General features: G+C 38.7%; 1 protein-coding gene across 1 annotated transcript in view; it reads right to left on the bottom strand.

Moving 5' to 3' along the window:
• KCND2 (potassium voltage-gated channel subfamily D member 2) overlaps positions 1 to 12,860 on the bottom strand; it is a 489,337-nt gene that overhangs the window by 16,957 nt on the left and 459,520 nt on the right. Inside the window, exon 2 of the mRNA XM_047850897.1 lies at positions 1,543 to 1,705. Coding sequence (XP_047706853.1) covers positions 1,543 to 1,705 — 163 coding nt within the window. The remainder of the gene's footprint in view (positions 1 to 1,542; positions 1,706 to 12,860) is intronic.

Here is a 12,860-nt window from a genome sequence, read left to right as displayed (position 1 = left end):
TTGAACTGCACCCAGATGTCTCATGATAGTTTAGAGTTATACTACATTACCGGCATTGTGGATCCATTTTAGTCATGGTTGTGGATATTAAAAACTATCTATCCATAAAGGACAACGATGGAGTATCCATGAAGAATACTGGAAATCTAGTGCCATGGTCTTAAAGAAACTACACAAGAGATTTCCAAAATTCCTTCTTTTTTTTTAATGTTTTTATTTATTTTTGAGACAGAGAGAGAGCATGAGCAAGGGAGGGGCCAGAGAGAGAGGGAGACACAGAATCCGAAGCAGGCTCCAGGCTCTGAGCTGTCAGCACAGAGTCCAACGTGGGGCTCGAACCCATGGACTGTGAGATCATGACCTGAGCTGAAGTCGGACGCTCAACTGACTGAGCCACCCAGGCGTCCCTCCAAAATTATTTCTAAGCAGCAAGGGCCCTGACTCTAAAGGTGACTATTTTGACAAAAATTGGAGAAGGGAAGTGTGTTAACATTTAGTCGGATATTTTTGAGAGGCAGTCTACCATAATGTTTATGTGTATGAACCTGGGTGTCAGGTTGGCTTAGATTGAATTTCTCAATTTCTGCCTACTTTAGGATCCTTATCTAAAAAATAGGAATAATAATGTTGACTCACTCCTAGACTCATGAAAACAATATGAATTATTTAAAAAAAACCCACCAAACCAGTACCCGGCACATAGTAAAACCAGAAATAAATGTTAAATAGTTACTATTATGATATACTCATATAGATTTATATAAATTTTTGAGGTAGGTACATTTTCCCCATCTTACAGTTGTGTATACACCCTTACTCTTAGAGGGATTAATAACTGGCACGAAGTTCAGAGAAACAGTAAACTGGGCCAGGAATAAAACTCAGCTATTAATGATCAGATTTCTCCTACTTCCTGGGTCAACTATTTAAAATATCTGAGACATATCTTAGTTCCTTTTAATAGTCCTTGCTTACTGGAACCAGCTTGATCCCTGATGGGCAAAGACGAAATTAATTAGATCTAGAAATCTGATTCTGATAAAATTTGCCAAGAATCTATCTTTGATTTTACTACTATCATTAGTGCTGTTTACTAGATAATTCTTTCTCTCTGCCACTGATTGCACAGTAGGATTATATTCCCCTGCCCACTTTGAAGTTACACACGGCTATGTGACTTACTTTGGCTAGTGCAATAGAAATGGAAGTGACTTGGCCCACTTCCAGGAGGAGGTTTTAGGAGTCAGCGTGATTCATCATGTCCTGTTACCCCGGCTTGAATGATTGCAGAATACCTTGTCAAGATGGAGTTTCTATCACTGGACCAGCAATGGACCCGCAGCATGACTGAGGAATATTCCTTGTTGTTTTAAGCCACTGAGATATTAAGGTTCCTTTTTTACTGTAGTATAACCTAGCTTGTGCTGACTTATGCAACTATCGACCAAAACTGGAGCACTGAATAGCCAGTAAGGGATTTTTAAAGCTCACTATAAAAAGGGGGAGATGTTAAATCATGATTGCACAGAGCTGAATACACACCTTCTGTGCTCTCCGTTTGTCTGCTCGTTGATTTTGGTGGTAGATCCGACTGAAGTTAGATACGATCACTGGAACAGGTAGAGCAATGACCAAGACCCCACTCAGTGAACAGATGGAACCAAATATCTTCCCTGCTATGGTTTTTGGTACCATGTCACCATACCTGGGTTAGAGAAAAAAACATGGTTTTAAGTCACAGAAATTTATTTTCACCTGCTACAAATAGCTTTTTACCCGAAGTCAAATGATTTTTTAGACCAATCTATCTCTACTTCATGACTACCATATACATGGGTTAAGACCTTAATAAACCAGAAATTATGAATATCTGAATATGAAAAAATTATCTTTCAATATTGCAGGAATTGATTCCAATATTTAGATATCTCTTTGATTGGAAAATGTTTTAAGCCAGATGATATAATGATAGCTCTTCAGTTTGTCCTTTATATAATATGGCAAAATTCTTCACATTTACTTAAAAAAAATTTTTTTAATATTTATTTATTTTTGAAACAGAGGAGACAGAGCATGAATGTGGGAGAGTCAGAGAGAGAGAGAGACACAGAACCCAAAGCAGGCTCCAGGCTCTGAGCTGTCAGCACAGAGCCCAAAGCAGGGCTCGAACTCAGGGACCGTGAGATCATGAACTGAACCAAAGTCAGACACTTAACGGACTGAGTCACCCAGGCGCCCCTCTTTACATTTATTTATAGTTAGTATTTCCATGCTGAATTTCATAGTCTAGATAACATCTCTTTCCACTTAATTTTTTTAGCATTAGATTGGTTATGAAATTTAAGTAGAAAAAGTGTTATATCACATTCTTTTTATCAGATATAATCACTTAAAAAAAGCTTTCCAAGGTCTCATTAACTTCCACTTGTTAAATACAATGGTTATTTCTTCATGATGATCTTATTCAATCTCTCATTTGTACTTGATTAGTTTTCTCTCTTCTTGGAACACTTTCCATTGGCTTCAGTATTGGAAAATTCCCTTTGCGGTCCTCCTAACTCAATGGCTGTTCCTCTGTCTTCTTTTCTGGCTCCCCCCTGCCCCTTATCTGATTTTTAAATCTTGGAGTAATTTAGCTCTCAGACTCTTACTGTCTCCATATAAACCCTTTCCTATGTGATATCATCCAATCTCATAGCTTGCAGTTGTTGCTGATACCCTAATTTATGTTGACAACCCTGATGTCTACCTAGAAAATCAGACTCGTGTCTTCAGTGATCTAGTCTGATTTTTCCTACCCCTGGATTTTTAAGAACCAATTAAGAGCCAATTAAAACAAATTAGCCAACAAGGAACTTTTATTTCCCTAGCTTCCTCTGCCACCCTCAAATCTGTTCCTCCCACAGTCTATCACCTCCAATTCCATGGAACTGCAAAACACTCAATTGCTTGCATCAAAATTGAAAGAGTTACCTCAATTCTCAGTCACGCATCTCATTTTTGAGCTAGTCTTGTTATCTCTGACCAAACTGAATTATGTCCTATTATGGTCTCTTTCCTCAACCTCCATTTTACTACAACAACCCAAGCAATCATCATTTCTTGCCAGAGTGATGGATAGATATAGCTTCTTACCCTAACTCTCTCCTTCATATTTACCTCTTTACAATTCATGCCAACATAGCAGTCGGAGTTATGGTTTTAGAATGGAGAGTGCACTGGTGCCACTTTGCTTAAACCTTCTAATAGACTTGGAACTAAAATATATCCAAACTCTTCAGTTTTATCTCCAAGGGCCTATATCATTTAATTACCAGCTGTATCTCATACCACCTTGCACCAAGTCCACTGTCTTCCAGCTATGCGGGCCATCTGGCTTTTTGTCCACAATGTGCAGCCCCCAGATCATCATTATTCAGGTTGAGACTTAAATGTCTCCATTCCAGAAGTTATTTTCTGGCCACCTTATCCATAGTGGTCTTATTCTCTCCCCTAGTCATTCTCTTTAACATTTTCCCATTTAATGACCTTCACAGTACTATTAACACATGATATTTTATAACTTATTAACACATTTATTTTTTGACCACCCACCTGCCCTGCTGACATTAGAATATAACCTTGACAAAGCAAGATCTGCTCTATTTAGTCCGACTAGCACAAAGCTGCCTCAATAAATATTAGTCAAAGAATCCATTTTCTCTACCTTATTGATAAAGAGTTCTTCTAAGAATTCATTTCTGGAGAGGGGGCAAGAAGGATGTCTTTTGATCGTATTACTGCAGAGGCTGCCCGGCTGTGCCTGTAGAGCCCCAACCTCTCCATGTTCACTTGAGGGGTCTGGGGTGCTCAGCACTCTGAGAGGAGCTCAGGTTTTGGAATCCAGACTCAAGGAGGTTTAGGAGGACATGGGGATGCATTACATCTTGAACGGTGGCCCAGGAAATGATCACTCTGATTTTGTTTTGTGGGAAAACATTTGTGTGTCAATGTGGGAGAGGGAAGTTGCAGGGTAATTGGCCCAGGAAAGGCTGGTGGTGACAGCCTATTCGATAACCCATTCCAGGCTCTGGTCCCAGTTACTCATTCTTGTCAGTGTTTGTGGGTGATCAGCAGTTGAGCTAATTCACTGTAACTAAAATTCCCACAGGTTTTGGGATCAGAATGGCAGTATTAATTAATAGTGAGACAAACAGACAGACAAAAGAATAGAATAAATCCAGGAACTGGAATGCTGTGTCCATATGAAACAGGGTATTTTTCTGTAGTCCATCAGGGAAGTTAAGTTATAATCTGAAGTTTATGTTAGTAAGGAAACAGTCACACATAGAAGAATTTATAAGGTGAACGATCAAGTCTTGAGGACTTTTGTCCTATAGGGATCTGTCAGTGGAATTGGAAGATCAATGTTTTATACAATGCTGTGTGCACATGAGCCAATTTCTATGTTTGCCACAGTTTACATTGAGTGCCCAGCCATATTTTAAAGACATCTTTTTTCTCTTTGCACTGATTGTACAGTAGGTCCTGGATAAGTCTGAAACACACAAGCAGCTTTTCAAAAAAAAAAAAAAAGGGTGAGGGGTTGATTTTAATGTCTACCAATCAGGATCTAGAAAGATTTTCTAAAAGGGGAAAATAAATAAAACTCAACTATGTTTGTTGTGGCCAGAATAGATAAGCATTGAGTCCATGCAAATAAAATAAACCTTGTAAGATATAAATACATAAAATAAAATAAATAAAATAGCTAAATGAACACAAAATAAAGTTTTTCCTGTCTTTCTCTAAGAGATTTTTAAAAATTAGTATTTATCAGCTATTTTTGTATCCTAGGCTCACTATATAATAGAGTAGGCAAGGCTAGCACTCTTGTAATTATTAGAGGAAATTAAGGGCTAAACTGTGTGGTATGGACCCAAAGCTCAGTAAGACTTTAAGAAGACAGAAGGTTTGTAAGTTCAAGTAGCAGGCTGTGGTGGTGGCAGGGATGGAGGCTAATCATATGTTCAGAAAGACCTTACCTCAGAGAAGAGGAGAGAAAATAGACTCTGAGGGACTCAGTCAAAGGAATTCTGAGCCAATTGATAAAGCAGGTTTTCCTGGGAAAGCGATTTTTGACAAAGCGCCCAGGATTCAACTAGAGAAATAATCACTGCAAATCCTTTTGAATATAAACAGACATTATAATATAAATAAATACATAAAGCAGAAAGTGAACTTGGTACTCAGAGGGAAAAAAATGGGCAAAGTGAAATTTCTTGTACAGTTTGTAACAAAAGGGTAGAAAGTAAAGATATGAGCCAGCTTGCTGAAAGGCAGAAAATTCAGTCTAGAAGGATCCATAAGAAAAAAGAGATAACAGATAGAATAGGGGTACTTTAATGTCATGAAACTGTGCTAATCTGCATCAAATGCAGTAACATTTATTATTTACCTCCACCGTATTTGTTTTACAATCCAAATTTTCTTCACAATCAAAAGCAAAGGTGACCCTTGAGGTGACTGGCCAGGACTGCAGTGATCACGATGGGAAGCAGAAGGGACCACAAAGTGCTCGTTGGAGGGGGCAGCTTCTCCATCTTTTACTCTTGAGTCAAAGGACAGATCTTTCTCAAGATACAGAAAATGAGGATGGGCCCCAAGTCTCCGCTGTTGTGAAACTAGGGTAGAGGGAGATGGGAGGAGGGCACAGGGAGCAGAGAGGGCAGGGTGCTGCCGTTGGGGCCGGGGGGAGGTGCGGGCTGCCTCTGATTGCTTGCTAGGACACCCTCAGGCTGATTTGCCAAGAAGCACCTGCCATCTCCTTCCACAATCCCCTTGGAACTGTATCTATTGCCCTTTCTGCTCTTCTTCCTGTTCCCCACTTCTTTTCAAGATTGGACTGCTGTTGATATTTGCAATATTTTAAGCATATTTCACTTGTTTGAATATGCTGGAGAATCACCACAAATACACAGTGTGATTTGTATCTATTCTTACATTGTCCGTTGTGTCTCTCTTCTCACTTAGGATAACCTTGAGAATGGAAGTTTTATCTGCAAACTTATAATTGGGCACAGAATCTACTGGGGATAGGAAATAGCTCTCTGGCAAAACCATCTGCTTTCCTTTGTTTAACAAAAGATCTTTTAACTAGTATTCATACTTGTAGTAAGAAGCAAAATAGCATTATACACCTCAGGAATCATACCTCAAACTCGGCGGAGGAAAGGCTTAGAATAGAAAGCTTCATAATGAGAGGTGACACTCTAGCTAACTGATCATGTAGTTTAAGTATTGCCTACAATACTGCCATCTTTTAATGATTATTTCTATCCAAGGCAAGTTGTTTGCTGGTTGGTATTTTATCCTTTTTGTTCCATATAAAAGCACACCTCATTTTTCCTGATTCCCTACTCTTAAATTTATGCTAAGCCCAGCAATATTATATATTCTAGTCTTTCTGTTTTTCTTCAGAATTTAATATTATTTCTCCAGTCTTCAAAAATCCATTTCCCAAGAAGATTTACACTAAAACTTTATGTAGATGTGGTTTTGTTTTCATAGAGACATTTTTTCCTATATTTAAATAAAATTTATTAAAAGATTATAAGGGGCTTCTAAGGTCTGCTAAGATAAATATTGAATTCCTAAAAGATAGAAGAAAACAGGGGAGAAGATAGCATAATATGAAAGGAATCACTCTCCAAAAGTTTTGCATAATAAAAATAAGCAGACTTGAACTCTGTTCATTGAAAGGAAGCTTTCCCCACCTTTCTACTTTCTTCCATTTCTCACTTCCTTCCACTTGTTCCTACATTTACCATGTAGAGCCAGTCCTGTTTCATTCTGCTTTTTTTTTTTACCCTGGACATCTGCCAAACCTGATATTTACTGCTCCTTTCCCTCCTCATATCAGTTAAAAAGGTACAACATGGAATTGTTATTCATGTAAAAATATTAATTCTAAATTTTCACATACTGCCCCAAATACTTGTTTAAAATTATATCATTTGCCATGTGTTAAAGACCATATTGAATGGAAGACCAATTCCCCAGCAAAGATTCAGTTATTGGTTCTTGAACATTTTACTCTTAAATATCATTGAAAAGTTTCTGCAAAGTACTTAAATTGTGCCATGCACTCAATGGTAGAGAAGGGGCTAAATCAGGTTAATTCAGACAAACAGGTAGAATGCATATGTCTTCCATCCATCCATGCATCCATGCATCCACCCATCCATCCATCCATCTATGTATATTTAAACATAATATATTGCAAAGCAAATTTTATTAATTTCCACACAATTTTTCCCTTTTTGGCATTTGTCCAGAAATCCTATGGCTAAAGTGTGCTTGTCTTTAGATCTCAAGTGGAGAAGTAGTTCCTGGAATTTTCTTATGCAGTGTTCAAACACAATACTGTTAGCTTCCTAGTCCTATTCATATAGTTTCTATTTTTTCTTCTCTTTTTATTTGAAGAGTATAAATGTAGGCTCATTTTATAAAAGAGAAATGTTATATAAGCAAACCTCCCCAGCTAAGGAATGACTTTTCATCTGTTAAGCTATTTCCCATGGATACTAAGAAAGAAAACAAAAGCTGTGTGTTTTATAAACACTCATGAAGGTAGGAAAGATCTTCAAATAACAGGAAGGAAATACTTATTTAAATATAAACCTCAATGCTTACTGTAACTCAATCTCTCACTCTCCCTCTTTCTTTTTCACAATGAAAAGGTCTTAAATTGCTAGGTAGAAGGACTCGAGTGAATGGATCCTATGCAGCTGCACAGAACTCTGGGAGCACCCTGTACATTGGGTAGGGCAGGTGCTGGTTCAATAAAGCTGTGCTTCAACTACTACATTAGGGGGAAAAAAATCCCACAACTTCATAGGGGACATGAATCTGTATTTGGAAATGTAAGTATTCGAAAAATAGGTATCTGCCATTATATGTCTGAATGTATCTCCCCCAGATTCATACCTTGACATCCTAATGCTTAATATGATGGTATTAGGAGGTGGGGGTTTGGGGAGGTGATTAGATCATGAAAGCAGAGCCCAAACAAATGGCATTCTTATAAAAAGAGGCCCTACAGAGCTATCTAGCCCCTTTTACTGTGAGTTCACAGCAAGAAGGGCAGTCTATGAACCAGGAAACAACACCTCACCACCACACTGAATCTGTTGGTGACATAATCTTGAACTTCTCAGCCTCCAGAGCTGTGAGAAATACATGTTTGCTCTTTATAAAGTACCAAGTCTGTGGTATTTTGTTACAGCAGCCTGAATGGACTAAGACAGTATCCTTAAGAAATTAGATGAAAGTGATATGTATAATAATAACCTGGTAAAAGATATGAACTGTCCATGTGTGTGTGTGTGTGTGTGCGTGTGTGTGAGTGTATGTGCGTGTGTGTGTGTGTGTGTGTGTGTATTTTACCTACTGATTTTGTGTTTGAATTTTCTCCTAGACATGACCACTGGTCAGAGAAGTCTGTGAACTCCTTTCTTCTGACCTGAAATCTGGATCACTTCTCAACTAATCATTCTATCCTTTAGGGTCTTAGTGGCTAGTTATTTATGGATCTTCTGATATCAGTTTGGCATCCTAGAAGGATCATAGTTTGATGGCTAATTTTTTTTATAGTAGCTGCAATGTTTGCAAATAGCAAATGACTTTTCTTTAAGTGTTGCTATATAACACCTGCTTGTGGTATGCAAATTGTTTGCCAGAGAGGCCCTCATATTACTTTAACAATAGACAGATTTCTCTTCGACATTTTAAAAATCAATATTTGCCTAAAAAGCTGCTTTGATTTTGTTTCCACCTCCCTTGCCTGTAGGATTAATCCTACACTATCCTAGCTGTGTTGAAAACTTGAGAAGCTTTTGGATTATCTCAGGTATCTAGTTATTTAAGATATTCTGTGTTCTCTCCTATTTCTTTAAGTCTAAGCTGAATTTTTAGCTACTGTTCTTTTAAAAATGTATGTTTCCTTTTCCTGTTGTTCAAAACGTTAATAATTATAGCATCTACTAAAAAAAAGGGGGCAGCTAGAGGACACCTCAGCTTCATTAGAGGTTCTTAACCAGGAATCAATGGACTCTTAAGGAATTCATGGATAAAATTCAAGTGGGTTAGAGAACTCCATGACAGTGTGTCTTCATAGGCATTTTCCTAAAAGTTTTCAGAGCTTTTATTAAATTATCAAAAGTTTATGGCTCAAATAATGTTAAACACTTTAGTTTGACTATTTAAGGGCTTATCAGTCAATGTCCTATATTGTTGAGATAAATGTCTGAACACATATGGCACAAAGGAAATGCTGTAAAAATATTATTTTACAACTGCATAAATCCCAAATACCCACTAGAGGGCATAAAAACCTAAATGAAAGTTGGGAAGCCAACCAGGATCTTTTTTGGTTTTCCTAAGCTGAGAGAAAAGTATTTCCAGTAAATTGCCTGTACCAATTCCTTATCTTTGCCTACACGCATCCAATATTTAGGATGTATTTTGGGCATCTTATACCTCTGGAAATAGTTTAACAGGACAAAACCTCACCAATTTCATAGATTATCTATTTTCATGGTGTTTCCAAAAAGATGCAAAATAATTCTGACAGCTTTTTCTACTTCTTTCAGAGAGACAGGGACATTTCTGTAATGTGAGATATCACTAAAGCGTAATTTTAAACACGGAGCCCTTTAACCAAGACCCTCAGTGTGAAAATTAGGGTAAATTAAAGGATTGAGTTTGCATGTAGAAAAGGGGAAAATTGAGGAAAGGGCCAAAATGCTTTTAGCACATCTATGCACATTTATACTCTGAGCTCTCTCAACGTTAGATTTCAGTCGGGCTTGCTAACTGTGTGCCTCTGGCTTGTGCCTTTTTCTAAAGCAAATTCTTTTCTGACTCCTGATTTTTTTCTTTGCTTTTAGCCTATTATATGATCACATGAGGCTTTAAAGGTTATAAATGAAACATGATTATGACCGAATATCCTAATAAAGTGCTTTTTACCTAAATGAATTATCATCAGTAAAAGTCTTTATAGCCTCCTTTAAAGAGTGTTTTCTTATTTTCAAAGCATGCTAATCAGAGCCTAGATTTGTAACATTTACTTTATTCTTCATTTTTAACAAAGCTATAAAAATGCATGTACGACTGATTACTGTGAGGCACACATTATAGAAACACTGGGGGTTGGCTTCCCCAGCTGTAGGACCACCGGAAATGTATTCTCCCGCTTTGGGTTTTGAGTCTTTGTTGCCTGGAGCTATCCTGTCACCCTCACAGAGCTCAGAGTCTGATCCTGTCATTCTCTCTCATGAAAGCCTTCATTGTTGCTCTATCACCTGCAGGAAAAAGCTCCAGCTTTTTAGCATGACACACACAGCTCCTCATGACTTGCCCATCCCATCCTCCACTGCTCACCCACACACACCCTATGTTCCAGTTGGAACAAATCACTTCCAATTACTGGCATGACTTTCCATTCCTGTGTCTTTGTATATGTTGTTCTTTCTAGAATATTCTCCCCTCTCATAAATCCTTTGGGTAAACTCCTAACTTACAGTGATAAAACTCAAGGATCAATTCTTATTTGGAGAACTTCTTGACTACGTTACCTCTGTCCAACCAGAGTAATGTTTTCCCTCTCCAGTGCCTCCAATGCTGCCTGCAACTAATGGAGTACAATTAGTTTCGTACAAGTCTGTTTGCTCCTGCTAAACTAGGAGGTCCAGGAGGTCAAGGATCATGTCATCATTATAAACCCAAGTCTAGCACAGACCTTGTCCAGAGCTGAGCAAACAGTTGAAGCCCAATAAATGTTTATTGCTTAAATAAATCCTCCAGGGAGAGGTCTGATGGTAAACAATAAATATGGGAAGGAGTGAAGGGGAATACACATCCACTGCTCTTTTTCTTTTAACCAGAGTTCCTTTCTTTCTCCAAGCCTGGCACCATCTCATTTCCTCAATATGTCTAAATTCCTCTTTGGATACTTAGATGATATGCCCAGAATAACCTAGTTCTACACTGTCAATTAATCTCACTTTTTATACCCAGAGAAATCATTTTTAACCTACATGATTTTAAATGAACAGAAAAGCCGAGAGAACTGACAGTTTTCCAATGCCTACTTACTTTTCATTGTCACATGCTTAGCCAACACGTACCCTGCTAGAATTTCAAACTACAAATTCTCCCAAATTTGACAGATTTTGCAATCCTCAGATGCCCAGCAACTTGAAGGAACAGGACTTGTGGTTCTCTGAATCTCACATATCATTCTGGGAAATGGCTGGGTCTTCCCATTTCTCTCTAATCTGCTCAAAGATAATGCTAATCTTAGATAGTGAACACTAGCAATTCTCTGAAAATTCCATTGTTTGGTATCCATTTTCTTAACAAGATCCTTTCTGGTTATGCCTTGGTAGTTTATTGGAGGAGGTATGCTTGTCTTCCCTCAAATGAAAGTTAATTCATCAAGCATATCAAGGTCCCAGCAAATGTCTGGCCATGTTGGCTTTGGGCTGATTGCACCAGCTTCCAGAGGATGCCTATCTTGGTTTCACATCCCAGGGGTTTCCTCTTCATCACTATCAGAGCTGCTCTCACACCGGGGGCTTTCTTTAGTTAGCTGCTGCTGTTGCTTCCTCTCTTCCTGTCCTTTGAAAAGTAACTGTTTGAGGAAGCTCCCCACCCTGTGTGAGTCCGGGTCACTGCTTCTGCACTACAGGCGGTCACCCAAGGAGCCAAATCCCAGTGCCATTTAGACAGTTCTGTTTATAAGTTTGTTTTTTTAAAACCAGCCACCCAGCTCACTTGCTGATACCACCAAAATTATTCATTGCCTACGACCCATTCAAAGACTCTTAAGTGCCTTTGCCATGGGAAGAAGAGGGAGCTGGTCCCAAGGGTTACGCTTGCAGGGCCAGTCTTATGGGAGAATTCAGTTTGCAGCCGACAAGCATGAAGTGGAGATGTTTATCCTGCAAGTTTTCATTTCTTTCTACCTGAGTTTACACAGTCTCAAACCTATTAGCTATTATAGGCCTCATGACACCCTTAAGATGTCTTTAAGTATTTACCTATTTTCTTTTGGACTGCACTTTTAAAATTACTTATAGATTATCTAGTAATGACCTAACATGTCTCTTGTTTCTAATTCTGTCCAGGAAGGCCTGATAATTTTGCCACCTCTAGTCTACTTGAGCTTTACTGAAAAGAATGCACAAAATTCTAACTGTACTGGAGGTTAACACTTGACTCTCTATTAGGGCAGGGAATATGGCTCTGTTTTGATAGCGGCAGTGTCTGACTGAGACTCAAAAGCAGGTTGTGTCCCTCCTGCAGATCTGGAGATTGGGAAGTCCAAGGTTAAGGCATTGATAGAGTTAGTGTCTGATGAGAATTTACTTCCTAGTTCATACAGGGTTGTCTTTTCACTGCATTCGCACCTGGTGGCAAGGGGAGGAAGCTCTCCAGACATTAATCCCACTCATGAGGCCTCCACCTCATGACCTGATCACCCCCAAAGGCCCCATTTCCAAATATGATCACATTGAGTGTTAGGATTTAACGTAAGAATTTAGGGGAGATACAAACATTCAGTCTGTAGCATGATCTAATGGCATGAATGTCCCATGAATGTCCTAACACCCTTCACTCAACTGACCACCCTGGGCAGAACCTGGACTTTTCCTGTCTTGTGGTGGAGGTGAGGATCTGGTCTGTAACTCACTATCAAGGGCAGTTTCTCACAAGTCATACAGCCAGGTGGTAGACCTACCTTTTTCCTTCCTCATCTATGCATGGCTCTGCCCAGTCACTGACTAGGGACTTCTTTCCTGCTGAAAGTTCCA

The sequence above is a fragment of the Prionailurus viverrinus genome, chromosome A2, assembly GCF_022837055.1.
Source record: "Prionailurus viverrinus isolate Anna chromosome A2, UM_Priviv_1.0, whole genome shotgun sequence".
Lineage (NCBI taxonomy): Eukaryota > Metazoa > Chordata > Mammalia > Carnivora > Felidae > Prionailurus > Prionailurus viverrinus.
This window is presented reverse-complemented; position numbering and strand designations above follow the sequence as displayed.